This window comes from Melopsittacus undulatus, chromosome 5 (assembly GCF_012275295.1).
Source record: "Melopsittacus undulatus isolate bMelUnd1 chromosome 5, bMelUnd1.mat.Z, whole genome shotgun sequence".
In the NCBI taxonomy this organism is placed as follows: domain Eukaryota; kingdom Metazoa; phylum Chordata; class Aves; order Psittaciformes; family Psittaculidae; genus Melopsittacus; species Melopsittacus undulatus.
Genome location: NC_047531.1, coordinates 61,777,699 through 61,792,399, shown reverse-complemented (window position 1 = coordinate 61,792,399; position 14,701 = coordinate 61,777,699). Strand labels below are relative to the sequence as shown.

The 14,701-nt window shown below is 35.6% G+C and overlaps 2 protein-coding genes and 1 long non-coding RNA gene across 8 annotated transcripts in view; 2 read left to right on the top strand and 1 right to left on the bottom strand.

Annotated features, from left to right (window-relative positions):
- The window catches only part of PDE5A (phosphodiesterase 5A), a 69,956-nt gene extending 64,754 nt beyond the window's left edge, over window positions 1–5,202 (top strand). For all 3 annotated transcript variants that reach the window (XM_005144124.4, XM_031044729.2, XM_031044730.2), the window contains exon 21: window positions 536–5,202. In XM_005144124.4, coding sequence (XP_005144181.3) covers window positions 536–673 — 138 coding nt within the window. In that variant the 3' untranslated portion in view covers window positions 674–5,202. The remainder of the gene's footprint in view (window positions 1–535) is intronic.
- Window positions 1–14,701, bottom strand: part of LOC115945674 (uncharacterized) — a 41,940-nt gene that overhangs the window by 24,325 nt on the left and 2,914 nt on the right. The window contains exons 3-4 of one of the 4 annotated variants that reach the window (XR_004079955.1): window positions 10,774–10,824; window positions 7,930–8,066 (exon numbers count right to left, since the gene is read on the bottom strand). The exons of 2 other annotated variants lie outside the window; for them this stretch is intronic. This is a non-coding gene — a long non-coding RNA (uncharacterized lncRNA). Of the gene's footprint in view, window positions 1–7,929; window positions 8,067–10,773; window positions 10,825–11,123; window positions 11,497–14,701 lie in introns of those variants that run through there. One more of the 4 variants, XR_004079954.1, reaches the window with a different exon arrangement.
- On the top strand, window positions 11,463–14,172 carry FABP2 (fatty acid binding protein 2). Its single transcript, XM_005144123.1, has 4 exons — window positions 11,463–11,546; window positions 12,219–12,391; window positions 13,052–13,159; window positions 14,096–14,172. Exons 1-4 carry the CDS (start codon window positions 11,480–11,482, stop codon window positions 14,144–14,146), a joined length of 399 nt encoding a protein of 132 aa, XP_005144180.1. The 5' UTR covers window positions 11,463–11,479; the 3' UTR covers window positions 14,147–14,172.

Sequence of the window (14,701 nt, the reverse complement as noted above, 5' to 3'; positions counted from 1 at the left end):
AACTACAGAGATGTCAGCCCTATTCTTTAAATGTAAATGAACAATAATTCAATTACGTCTACTGGAACTAATGCAGCAGCCTATAAAACCAAAAGAGTCTATGGAGATTTATACAAGCTGGGAATTCAGTAGGGTCTGTATATAAAGTAACAGGAGAACTAGACATTGCTACCTCAAGTTATTTCAGCAAGACCTGAATTGCATGTGAAATTCTGACTGATGTTACATTTTGTATAGTGACCAGCAGAGGGGCCAGGATTCTTCTCTGTGTACTTTGCAGTTGGTCATAGTAATTACAGAATCAGTGGGCTCAAACACTCTTTCCATACCTCAGTCTAATCTGCACTAGTGCCAGGTAATTTTGTTCATGTTTGATATGCAGCAGGAAGTTTTCCTTGAAGTTTAAAATACATGCTAATTTTCAATTAAATATACACCTCATATTTAATTCATTCTGGTCTCTCATAGTAATCTTTAAGAACACTTACTTTGTTGTTAAATTAAATATGTTTTACATATTCTTGATTTATTTCAGGCCCTAACGCATATATCAGAGGCTTGCTACCCTTTACTGGATGGCTGTAGAAAAAATAGGCAGAAATGGCAATCCTTAGCTGAACAACAAGAGAAGAATCTGATTAATGGAGAAAGCAGTCAAGCCAAACGGAACTGAGATGCTGATTGAACAACCACAAGCTTGAGTTCACATAGAAAACATAGTAATAGGGAAGTTGTGCATTTTACTAAACACTGTATGAATTTGGCTTATGTTTTGCCACTGCTGTATTATTTTTCCACATTTCAAGATATAGCATGACCATGTATGAACCAAGGTTATACAAAGATAGTTTCTTTTATTACATCTGATGGAGATGGAAAAAGTTCTGCAATGGTATTTTTTGCTACCTTATTCTGCGAGAAGGTACGAGTGCAGTTACTTGACTGTCCCTGAGAGCCTATTACTTTACAGATGTATATAGTTGTTTAGTGATCATGTTGTGGCCAGTATCTTAAAGACTGCTGCATTTCACATCTTTTTTCCTCTTGTCTTGTTGCATTAAATTATAAAAGTAATGAGCAGTCTTGCTTTTTCTCTTCCCAGAGGTTCAGAGGAAGGCAGGGGGATTGGAACTAGATGATCTTGAGGTCCTTTCCAATTCTAACTATTCTATGATTCTATGACTACCTCTGGGGAGCCTAATCCAGTATATACTATGCTAACCTCTTTCAGTAGATGAAAGTGGGCTTTAGAGTGAAAAAGTCCCAGAAGTTGTGCACCCAGTAGGTTTTTTTCACACTAGAGAAATATCTTAGCAAATGTCTTACATTTAGAGAAATAAAAAAAACCCCAACATCTGTGAATTACTCAGCAATGGGGGTCTTAGGAATTTTGTGGTAGGCGTGTCATAAATATCCATGAATAATGAAAATTCAAGATAATATACACATTAGACCAACCCCAAGGTACAAGGTATTCTGATAGTCTGCAGCATTTCTGCCAACCTATTTATCACTGATTAAATCATATGTCAAACTTCCTTAATGACTACCAATATTGTAATTACTATTATATTATGTAATACTATTGCAGCTGAATTTGAAAAAAAAAATCTACAGAATATTTCTCATTATTTTCTAGATTAAAAAAAAAAAGAATTAAACAATAATAGACTTCCAGGGTTACTGTTACACAGTGCTCCATATGTGTGTTTATATGCGCACACAGTACAATGTACGTATGTATGTATGTAGTATGTCACAGCTTTTGAGAAAAATGACAGCAGCCTGCCCTCCCAACACACTCCCCAGAAAGAAGTTTTTTAGTACTTCTTGACAAACAGGAAACTTTGCTTCAGGATTTGCATAGTCCTTGTATATTCTTTTCCTTGAATGGCCGAGATACTGAAATGTAATACTGATGAGATACATATTTAATATAAATATGACTAAAGTGTATGTATATAAAGGTGTATTCTAGCTAGTACAGTTGAGACTAGTAATTCATAGTGACAGCATGGCAAATCAGCTACAGTGATACTACAGTGTAATGACATGTCATTTCCATTAAGATCCCAGCATTTTTTTGCTATATTGTGTGTTCACCAAACCTTTAGTATAACATAAATTTATAGCTATTACAAAGGAGTGCTGGGCTCATACCTGTGACTTGAAAAAAAATGGACATGATGTTGCATTTTTTCAAAGGTTCACATAAAATTAACAGTTCTACATTATGTGCATATATCTAATTACATATCTGTACACATTTATCTTACAGAATCTCTTCTGCTACAAAGATTGGTACATAGAAATGTGGTTCCTAGTAAATGAAGCATTTAAATTTCATAATACCTGTATATATTTTTACAAAACCACACCCTTTAAACTGTTGTTTTGAGAACCTTAGAAGCATAGGCTGCTGCACTTAATAAAATTTCAGTGATCAAATTCTTCACCTAGCGTCTTACTCTGCCTGAAGGCAGAGTATGCTGGTTTCATGTTAGCTTTGTGTGAACTGTTTGCAGAAACCAATCAGTCCTTTCGTAATACAGGTGACAAGAAGAAAAAAAAAAAAAAAAAGAAAGCTAGCCAGGTTGTTTTCTGCCTGGAATTCATTGCCTTCAGAATTCAACATTTTCAAATGTAGCCTGTGGATTACAGCCATACAGCTGCCATTAATTTCATTATGAGTTTTATTTTTTTGTCAAGTCTCAAACATACTATCCCAAACTTACACTGTCTACCTAAAGCAGTCAGTGTGGATCATGCAAGAAACAGCTGCAATGGGGTCTATCAGTTTGTCGGGTCAGTTTTAAGTCCATTAGAGCAACTGAAATTTTATATTTAAGTCTTCAGGTACAGGACTTGTTTCATTAATTTGTAATACTTGTCTCAATGAAGACTTATATTTTTTTTTAAAAAAATCACTCCACAGCACAGTTTAATGCTTAAAGTACACTTTGCTCTGTGCTTTGGTTCCCCCTCTGAAAAAATTACTTGTCATATGAATTAACATACACAAAATAACCCTACCTCTTCTCAATAAAATTATCAGTGAGTCTCTTAAGCTGTTGTAGTACCTCTTTTCCAGCAATCCAATTCAATATTGGCTGTACAATGTCTAGGTGTTGTATTATCTCACACAATAAAAGAATGGAGGGGTAACATAACACAATGTTGATTTTGGAGATGGTATTGATTTTTCATTAGTAGCACTTTAAAGTTAAGAGCAGATTACTCTCCTATATTCACAGAATACAAGTGGGCTAGGGATAAAAAGGAATACTCTTTCATTGATGACCAGCTGATCTCTTTAGAAGATAGTACTGAAGCCTCATTTTATGCATCACCCTCCAGCAACTGTGTGCATGTAAAGATAAACTTTCGAACTTCAGTTCAACGCGCTTTAGCTGGCAGTGGCACAGACTAAATCAGAACACTGTCTAATTTCTACATAAGATTTCTCAGAATTACTAGGTAACTGAATTTCCAACCCATTATGCAGAAGGATTACGAAGAGTCAGCCCTAGCCCCTTAAAATTATGAGATGCTGCTCAGGTCATCTGATTCATGCCTCTTACAATTATTCACAAGAAGACAGCAGATGGAAAAAATGCTCATAATAAATTCATACATATTTTAAGGTTTTATAGAGACCTAGTATTTCAGGCAAATTTCTACATTAGCTTTAGTAAAGAGTCTTGGCTCTGTGACACTGTAGTTTCTTCTTCATATCAGATCATATGCAGTTTATATTCCACGAGGTTTCAGCTTTATTTCACAGTTCCTGCTGTACTTCTTCAGGGACTTGCACTAATTTGAAAGATCACAGAATCACAGAAAGGTTAGGGTTGGAAAGGACCTTAAGATCATCTAGTTCCAAACACCTTGCCATGGCCAGGAACACTTCACATTAGACCATGTCACCCATGGCTCTGTCCAGCCTGGCCTTGAACACTGCCACGGATGAAGAATTCACAACTTCTTTGGGCAACTTGTTCCAGTACCTCACCACCCTCATGGTAGAGAATTCCTTCCTTGTATCTAGCCTGAACTTCCCGTTTAAGTTTAAACCCATTCCCCCTTGCCCTACTGCTACAGTCCCTGATGAAAAATGCCTCTCTGGCATTGTTGTAGGCCCCCTTCAGATGTTGTAAGGCTGCTCTGAGATAAGCACGAACACTGGAGCTTGAATAACAAAATTAATTTGGCCAGAGTATGACAAATGAGGAGGATTGGATTTTTTTGTTTGGATTTTCACAGGTACAAGAAACATGACAGAATCTGGCTTGGTAATCAGTGACACCTGCTAAATGCAGCAAATTGTGACAGCAAGATATTTGATCATTATCATTGCTAGATGAATGGAAATTGCATAGGAAAGTTTATTTTCCACATTTTGACAATGCTATATAATATTTCTGCTATAATATTAATATAATAAAAAATATTTCCGCAAACTTTCACAGCATGAGCTTGTTATGCCAGAGCCTAAGGCATGCTCAAATGCCCATTTGAAGTCAATTAGATGATTCCCATTTAGGTCTGTGGGAGTTTGATTGAGCTGTATACAAAGTGATGGAAGGGGTCAAATCCACCTCTTTTTTTACCTATAAAGAGGGACCAAACTCTTACCCTTGGTAACATCTGCCTCACCTGTTATTTGCTGTATTCAGCTATTATTGCTGATGCCTGAGGTACCTTACAGATGTAACTGAAGTTAGAATTTGAGCCCTCTATTTATTCACATGGCAGACATCTGCATGTGTCTGAAAGAATGTAGAGTGAATTGCACTGTAAATAGTTTTGATATATATTTCTATTATAGTTTAATAAAAATCTAAATCACAGTCACTAGCCACTGAGTTTGTCTATTTGTATTCTTTTACTTTTTGAAAATATTTGAACAAATACATTGTTTCTGGGCACAGTATTTTTGTACTAGGTTAAGGGGGTTACTCTGCATCTTATGTTTTGCCTTTAAGCAGTATTAAAGTCTTCTGAATGTTATGAGGTCTTGCTTGCTTCTGTCCTATGACTGCTTAGTAAAACTAGTTACATAAGAGAATCATCAGTACTTACTGTACAGCTGAAAGAGAACAGGTTGTTCTCTAAGGTCAAACTGCTGCTTATTACTTATTTCCTCATTCTTGTCTTTGTACTGTTTTCATGCTTTTTAAAATAAAAAGGATGTCAAATGTTTGTTAAGTAATAATATTGAGGTTGTATTTTCAACAAAACATTGTTTCCTGATTCAAATAATTGCTTGTGTAAATGTGTATTTTATAATAACTTCTCTCAGTCCTAGAAATCCAGAAGAGAAAAACGTTACTATTAATATCAAGATACTTACAGCCTAAGTACTACTTAAGTAAGTGAGCCAGTGGTACAGTACTTCTCATTTAAATCAAAAAATAATTCACTGCTTCTAACCACCAGAGAGCACTGCAACTACCCTTACTAGCTGTCAGAAACCAGTTTATTTATTGGATAAGTAGAACTAGCAAATACAGCTGTTATACAGACCCATCCTCTTATCCCAAGTATCAAGTATTCCTGGAGTAGCACATAAGAGAGATGGAAATAGACAACCCCATGCCTTTAAGCAAAAGTGTGAGAAAACTATTTTTGATAACAAAAGCCTCATCCTGTGTGAGCTGCTGATCCTAGAAGTACTTCTAGACCAATGTGTTTCCTGGCAATTTCTCTTTGCCTATTAGGTTCTCCACACCAACACTTCTGTCTTTTTTAGCTGTAGGCAAAACCAAAAAGTATGTACATCCCTGACAAACAACAGCCTCATTCAAAAAGTTATGAAGGGCAGATTTAGTTCAGCACAAAACACAAACACTGCTTGCTTGAACCAACTGCAGTTTGTAAATACAACTGAACAACTGTCTGTGTATATCTACACTGATCAGCTAATCGTTTGCTGTTATGACTACAATCTTTCCAGCCCACTCACCAACCTAGTCATGCTCCCGCTTAGTCTTGCTGAATGTCTGAATTCATCTGTGCGAAGTGGTGCAGTTTTCAGTGGGAGTACTAAATACCTTATGCAGCCCAGAAAAGAATATAACCTTAAAAGAGGGCATTTTTACTGAAAAGGTGAAAAAGAGTATTATACTTACTCCTTCACATCTTGCACAACTATGATACCTTTTTAACAAATGGAAAAGACAGTAACTCGTTCCTCCAGACATTTTTAGTAACAGTGGTGACAGCTATTGCTGACATGCATTTCACATGCCTGTGAAATCTCACCCTTTAAGATTGTCCAGAAATAATTCAAATGTGTGAGTTGTTACAGTAGTTAGCTTTAGGACCTAAAGTTATGGAATCTGACAGCCATGGAGATTTTGAGCCCTTCAGAGGAGTGGCATTTCTTAGCCATAGGCAGAACTTTAGAATTTTAATTTAAGTAAGTTGAAACATACCACATGTTATAAAACACAGTAAATTTTCACTTCAATATTTACAATCCATAATTTCTTGAAATGCCTGGCTGCATGTTTTCCCCCCATTATTTCAAAGCTCTTATTTTATTTAAGACAGAAATTTATTTTTACACTTCCTGAAAGATTGAACTGTTCTCTAAACAGCTGCATTATTTTCTGTTCTAAACCTGTACTAGCAAGTAAAGATAAAATCTTTCCTGCTGAAATATGATGATCAGTTTACACGATAGCCTGCTACTGCCCACTCAGTGTTCATAATGGCTGATAAACAGATTTACACTCTAATGATGTTTATCATCAAAGATCTTTAACAAAAACTAGTAGTAAAATCCACGGTTAAATCATATCACTAGTTCACACATGATGCATTCACATATAGGCATTAGTTCACAAAACTTTTGTAGCAGATAATCAACTCACTGGCACATTATGATATATATGGCTTTTTAATGGAAGGGAAATTTATTTTACAGATAAGTAGAGGGATCAAATTTATCAAGGGCAAAGTCTCTTTCTGAGCTGGAAATAGAGCCAAGATCTGGGTGTCCATTTTGCTTTTATATGAGATACTAAACAAGTGTTTTGTTTTGAAAACATATTTTCCTTTTGGAGATACGAATATTTAAATATCTAAGCCATATAGGGTGCTCTCTTGCTATGATGCTGAGCTCAAAAGAACTCTGAAGCTTACTATTTTACAAGTGAGATAAGATACAAGTCAGTAATCCAGATAATACCAATAGTATTTGGTGGAGTTTGGAGCTATATAATAACCAAGAGCAAAACTGTATAATCAGCAAATAGCTGGGCTGAAATGAGCTACAGGTCCAGTTCAAATTTTGGAGAAACCAAAAAGACTGATGAAGACTTTCCGTACTGTACATCATTAGCTCACTGGACTGTAACTCAGTCCTACACTTTGATCACATTCCATATTCTGAACTAAAAGAAACTACTTCCCTAAATGTGCCTGCTATTATTTGCCTAGAAAATATACATTTTAATACCTTACATAAACCTGACAAAGCATGCAGGTCAACCAACATACCAGCCTCTATGTGACAAGAGACAAATGGCACTAATACTCAGAGATTAATATAACCTTTACTGGAAAAGCACGCTTGTCTTTATTGGCAATTCTCCACTGTCACCCTCTTTTCATTAAAGCTAGTTTAGATTCTACTATTCCAAGTAATCCTAGGATTCCCTTTAGCATGCAGTAATGGATGGAGTAAATACCAGAGTTGTAACTGCTTTAAAATACACCTGTATTTTGCTTCTAGATATTCTAACCTGGAGTTTACTAGCTCATGCACTTCAGTTCTGTTCAATGATCAACTCTCAAAAACATGCAGCACTTTATGGATCAGAGCCATTACACAGGAGTGTATACAGACAGTTAAGAGTAAGTTTTAAGATTCACAGCCTACTACTAACTAATCAGAAAAAATGGATCTATACTCACTGGAAATCTCTAAATAATCTTCAAATGCTGAATCTTCATGTTGAGCAGCATCTACGAGATTCTCCTTGATTGAAAATGAAACCAGAAACTTGGCAAACAGGCAGCTGGGGTAGGACAAAATCTAGCTCAAGTATGATCTAATCCTGCAGCAATACAACATTCAATTAAAATATGTACTTTGAAATTATTCACCCAAGAGATGGCATTAGTTCCATTGAGTTCCCTGCTGCTAGGCCACCCATAGTTATGCTAAAGCTGGCTTTACTGGCCAACTATTTTTTAAACAGAATTACCTATTTACCATATTAACAGAAATTTAAGTATTGTGGTTTAAATGCTCAGTAAAACTTCACAATAAGGGATCCTGAGAACTTGGATGATTTAAGTGCCCAACCATTCTCGCAATCGATCCCAAGACATACAGAAGAATTACGCAGTAGAACACATGCATATAAAGACAGACAAATCAGTTCACAGCTATCAGACAAGAAACAGTTAATCTGCATGATTGTGACAGGGATTAATCTCTTTATATACAATATTATACATAATAATATTTATATAAGCATATTATGTTTATGCTGGCACCAGGCCTTAATCACTCCATGGTAAAGCTGAGTTGCAGCTGAGATCTACTGGTTAATTTTAGGCAGAACAACTTGAAGACAAATCACAAAATAAATGGGATAGATGAATATAACACACTACAAAAGCATTTTTGTCACCCTGATCTTTGGACCCTCACTGTCCATTACCATTATGATACAGGTTGGCACGATTACCAGACTGGCATGATCAGATTGGCATGACCATATAAGTTAATTATTTATTTCTATCCACCTCATTTAAAGATCAAACTTCGAAGTTAAAAAGTTTGTCTGTTTTCAGTGTTCTGAAGCTTGCACAATGAAGAAAGCTACAAAGCCAAGAATACACACCCTTAGCTTTTACGACTTACACGCAACCAGAAACACTAAAACACAGGTTTTTCAATGCACCAGCTAAGCAAAAACTGTAGTTTTTAAAGCCACACAAGGATGACATAGACAGAAGGAAAAAGACTGTGGAATAATTCAACATTAAAAAAAATACTGTAAATATAATATTAATTATAATTTTTAGAAGGAAACCCAGCTTTTATAGGAACTCAAAAGAATTCTGGTTAAACTGTGTATCATAAGGCTCTGGTAAGACAACTGAAGTAAAATTTTAGCATGTTAATAGTCCTAAGTAACTCATGTAAATCGTGAGAGATTAAAAAGATGGCTGCTTGTTCTAGCATTGACATTCCAACAGACCTCAGAGAAGAACAGTTCTTTATCCTGTCAGTGCTACACCAACACAGAGACACCATGAAGCTCATAAATATGGACCACCTATGGAGATTCCTCCTTCACTGACAGATCTGTGGGGCTGACCTGAATGGAATCCTAAGGATTCATGCCCAGTGAAAAGAAATCTTAAGGAAAGGAAAAATGGGAGAGAAATAGAGCAACAAGTTCTGATGCGAAATTCAGGACCCAGCTACTGGCTGCTCACATGGTAGAAATGTTTGAAGTAAAAAAGTTTGGTAAACCTGACTTCTGAGTGAGATAAGAATCACAAGGGGGGAAAGGCAAGTTGTGAGATAATTGACTACAAAAATACATCTAAGAGATCTTCCTCTTAGTTGAGGACTTCCTCTAGAAAAGCTTCTCCCTATTTAAGATTCAGAAAAACTGCTGACACAAGTTTGATGTAGAAATTCATTCTTAACCTGCAGAATGTCACTACTCTGAGCTACTTTCTCAAAGGTTAAGAAGATAGACTGGATTCAAATGAGTAAAGCAATCACTAACATCAGTTTTGTTTAAACATAGAAGCAGTATTTCAGATAACTTAGCATTTCTTAAATTAAATGAATTGGCAGGCTCTTGGAGAGAATGCAGAACCCACCTGAAAAGTAGAAAAGGTTTCTTGAAAAGCTCAAAATAAAGGTAATTTCCTATTTGTTAGATTTTATATATACCTAAAATAATGTGAATTCTACTGGATACAAGAGAAGTGGTTCAAAAGTTGCACTGCATTACACTACATTGACTTACTGTCAGAAAGAACCCTTCTGCAAAGATTGTAAAGAGAGTTAATAACCTTATTATGCAACAATAAATTGGATAAACTATAACCAGACACTGGCTATTATTGTTTATGTATATATACCAAATAAATAATATAGCTTGAGAATGAGAACTACAAGGGTCAAGAAACACCCCAGTGCAATAAAAAGAGGTAATCTCACTCTAACAGAAACTCATTTTGTCCATTTTCTGAGCTGCCTGAAAGGTAAGACAGGCATCTGTGATTAGTAGAGCACTGAGCATGGGCTCTGACACTTTTTGAGACACTGAGTTTGCATTTAGCACCAAGCTAACACAACTATTCATTTTAGAGTTAGCTAATTTTTACCCAGTTCCAATTACAGGGGCTAGCATTCATATAATTCCCTAAGTCAAACATCCTGAAATGTCTTGCCTATACCAGACAATGCTTCAGTTCACAGTGAGATACAGTATTTCAATTTTGTTCTTCACAAAAAAATGTTCTAGAATTCAAATATTTATATAGAGACAGTATTTTTCTCTACTAAAACTATGTCTGCTTCTTTGCAAATTTTATAACTTTCATGTAAGTCAAGGTGATAAAAACCACATGAAAATGTGTGAAGAAACTGTAAAAAAACAGGTAAAAAAGCATGTAAAAATTACACAATAAGGCCTAACTGGTGTTCTTATATAGATATTATGAGATACTTCCCTCACCACCACTAACAGTAAATCACCTGAACACCTTCCCTCTGGCAGGCTTCTTTACCTTGCAAGAAGAGGTAGAAAGCACAGGAAAAGTGGCAGGTGCTGCTTCTTCCTAGCATTGGAAAAAAAAAAAAGAAAGCACTTCTAAGATGGAAGACTGCAGCTTTGAGGAAGGCAAACAACAGCAGCTGGAACACTCATCAAAGGAGTTCCCTTGGCAGAAGTTAACCTCTGCAAACTACTACTGTGAGAGTTTTCTTTAAACTGGAAAAGCTGTAGCTGGAACATGTGTATTCACAACATAAATAAATAATAATGACATGAATACATTATAATAACATGTGTTTTTTATTTTATTTTTGCCTCAAATCTCATCTTAAGACTGAAAGGTCTGGAAAAAAATAATTTTAACTGTAATGCATGGTCAACTTCTAGCACCCTGTTTTGGCTTAAAGTATAGCTCCTTCTCTACCTTACTGATAATTTTCACAACTCAAATATGATGAATAAGATTAACAGATTAGCAATTCTTTAAGATGTGCAATAAAGATCCTGTCATCGTTTGAGGGCAATAAGGGAGAGATTCAGCAAAGCAGTGCAGTCATGACTGGAAATTTGATTAAAGCAAGGTAATCTTCTCCTTGAAAAGAATTAGTGCATCAGTTGAGCTTTAGTCAGCCACATCATCCTGTAAACTGCTGTCAAGATAAGCTAGTACATAAATTCTCTTTGCAATGTTACTTCAGAAGAGTCCAACTAGCAGAAACATGGCATTTAACGGTACCTGGAAAATAGACAGAAATGAAAACTATGAAAAGTTCATGGAGGCAATGGGTAAGTCTTATTTTTCCAATGCCTTTTACAAGAATAATATCACTATCACTGAATACAAACTCAAGCTTTCTATGAACTACCTTTTGGCTAGCTTGTCCTTTTGCTCTTGCTGCTCTGCCCTTGCATAGTGTACTGCATTTGTTTTCAGAAGATCACAAGGGGGAGGGGGAAACTGCGAAATGTTCTGATTTTAATGATATTATTTTAATCTTAACCAACTTAACTTACTGCAGCAGACTTACTTCAGCAGAGGAAAGATTCTAAACCTACATTTGAGTAAAAGACTCAAGACAATCTGAATGATACACTTTCAGCAGAATTGTACAGCAGGAATATTAATTTGATAACATGAAACTACTAAAATTACACAGGAAGGAAATCATTCTTCAGTTCTACAGAAACACATGATTCAAGTAATTTTAACATCCTGATACTCGAAGTTTTTATAAACTGTGCATTATATGGATATAAACATAACCATTCCAGTTGGATAGTTTGTACTGGTGAATATGGCCTCAATATAAAGTGAAGAAGAATGAGAATTTGGGTTAGAATGCTGGAATAAACTCATTTCACAACATAAAAGTCACCAGAAAGAGACAAAGATGATGCTCCAGTTTTTGTGGTGGGTTTTGTTTCTTTTTTCTGATTTATGTTAACTGATTTTCCTAGGTGTTAACATGATGAAAAGAAAGTTAGGAGCTCATGATAATTTGAAAATCACTTTTCAACAAGATGGAAAAAAATTTACTCTCAAAGAATCAAGCAACTTCCGCACCATAGACATTGAATTCACACTGGGAGTCGATTTTGAGTACAGTTTGGCTGATGGGACTGAACTTACTGTAAGATACTTCCTATATTATTATATATGGCAATAACTTTATGAAGTACAGTTTCAAGATGAATAGTTTGTCTCCTAGACTTTAATTTAAATTTTACTTTTAAGGTGTGACTGTTCAGGAATGCTTACAACTTACATACAAAACAACAAGGTATTTATCTTGGTTTTGGCTGGGATAGAGTTAATTTTCTTCCTAGCAGCTGGCTGGGTTTAAACCATGATAATAGTCTTAATGATTCAACACTGTACCATGAAACTCAGGGTTCCACAGAGGGTCCAAAAAGCAGAGTATGTAGCAATTTTCACAACATGAAATCCATGCAAATACAATTTTACCACTTGCAATACTCAAATCCAGGACCTAGAGGGCAGAATCAGTATTCCTATTAAATTTCTCTCTGTTGATGCAGTTAATTAAAGAGTGCTGAGTACTAAAAACATCTTGCTTGACTACTATGCAATTAACTAGTGGGTTTATCAAAATTTCGTTTTCACAGCCTTTCTCTCAATGTCCAAAAAAGCATTATTACATTGTTTTAATCTCTTCTCACTTTTAAGCATTCCTACAGTTTTTAAGTCAAATCAGTGTCGTATCTATTGTAAAACATTTGCAGGGTTGCGTTTGTTGTTGGTTTTGTTTTGGTTTTTTTTCCCATTACAGGGCTCTTGGAACATGGAAGGAAACAAACTTGTAGGAACATTTACTAGAAAAGATAATGGAAAAGTATTCAAAGCAAACAGAGAAGTCATAGGTGATGAACTTGTTCAGGTGAGTTAAGTGGTCACTTACATACAACTTCATAATATAATAACTGAAAAAAATAAAAGCTTTTCTGAAAGTGGGAAATATTTTCTTTAAGCCAAAAAATTTAAAATATTTTTAGTTAAAATTCTCAAATCAAGTAATTATCAAAATTTAAAGATTCAAAATAAAACTCACAACCTGTGACTTCTGTTTTTCTACCCACATGACCTGTATATTATCAATGCATTCTAAGACCTGTGAATAAAACCTGTATACAGAAGATATATATAGCCAGAGAGAGAGACAAATAGACACACAGACTGTGTAGATAAGTTCTTTTTCAAGTCTTTGCCTTGAGAAGCCTTACCACAGCAGCTTACTACAGTGTAATGCTATCAATGGCCAGTAAGTGCCCTTTTTGAAAGTTTGGTGTTGGGACAGGAGATGATGCACAGAGGACTAAATCTGAGACAAAAGGGAAATGTTTCACAGCTCTGTAGCTGAACTGAACTGTAAAGCTTTTGGATGGTCTCCGTTAGAGGGACACAAGCTTCTCGAAAGGATTAAAAAAAAAAAAACAAACACCAACCTCGTGGACAGCTGTGAACTGTGAGATACCAATACAGTCCAACCCTTCAGTGCTTCTAACAAAAACAGTCACACAAATGAAATCTGTTAAATAGTGGTACTGGGAACACAGGACTTCCAACACTTAATTTTTTTCTTCTGAAGTCCCCAAAAGGCCTCCTGTGGTGGTCCAAATGCCTGCATTGAGAATTTATGCCTACTGACAACAGGCTGCTTTTCTCACGTTCTTTCCTCAAAGCCCGCACAAGAGTGGCAGGCCCCTCATGGCCACAAGTCACAATTCATTAAATCACTACTGCCCATCTCTCAATAGCGTCCGTGAAATGAAACTGTAATACCAGTCACTATTTCTTCTTCCTGATTTCTTAACAGACTTACATATATGAAGGAGTTGAAGCCAAGAGAATCTTCAAAAGAGCCTAGGAATTTCACCCAGACCAGCACCAGAAAAAAAAACCAGACAAAAAAACCCAAACTGAAACAATGAAAAAAACAATTTTTCTATATATTGTTTGCTTTTTTTTTTTTTTTTTTAACTTTTATACCCTCACAGCACCTCTTAAGCTGCAATTACTTAGCCCTGTTGAAAACACGGGCTAGTTCCTTATGTTTATTGTTTTGCCTTGAATAAACAAAATCCAGTTATAATTTTATACAAATGCTAAAATGTTGTTTACACTAAATCCTATCTGGGTGCCATAATGTAAAAGGCTGCAGCAATTATTTTCTGTAAGCAGAACTTATTTAATTTCTTGCATTGGTTCTCAAATGACAACTTAAGTGTCCTTACCATACTATTTATATGGATAAACAGTTTCGCTGTGTATTGAATTTTATGTAATATGGATGGCAAAGCCTGAAAGAAACCTCAGAGCACTCAAGTCTCTAAGACTATGCTGTGTAAATATAAAAATGGAATAAACATAAAATATGGTGTGATAATACAGCTCACTTGGAGGTCTTAAATGCTATCCCATT

Excerpts from the sequence above, each read along its gene's own strand:
- FABP2 (XM_005144123.1), top strand. The coding sequence starts at position 11,480 with ATGGCATTTAACGGTACCTGGAAAATAGACAGAAATGAAAACTATGAA. Across the intron at positions 12,392-13,051 it reads CTGATGGGACTGAACTTACT|GGCTCTTGGAACATGGAAGG; the intron begins GTAAGATACTTC and ends TTCCCATTACAG. Across the intron at positions 13,160-14,095 it reads TAGGTGATGAACTTGTTCAG|ACTTACATATATGAAGGAGT; the intron begins GTGAGTTAAGTG and ends ATTTCTTAACAG.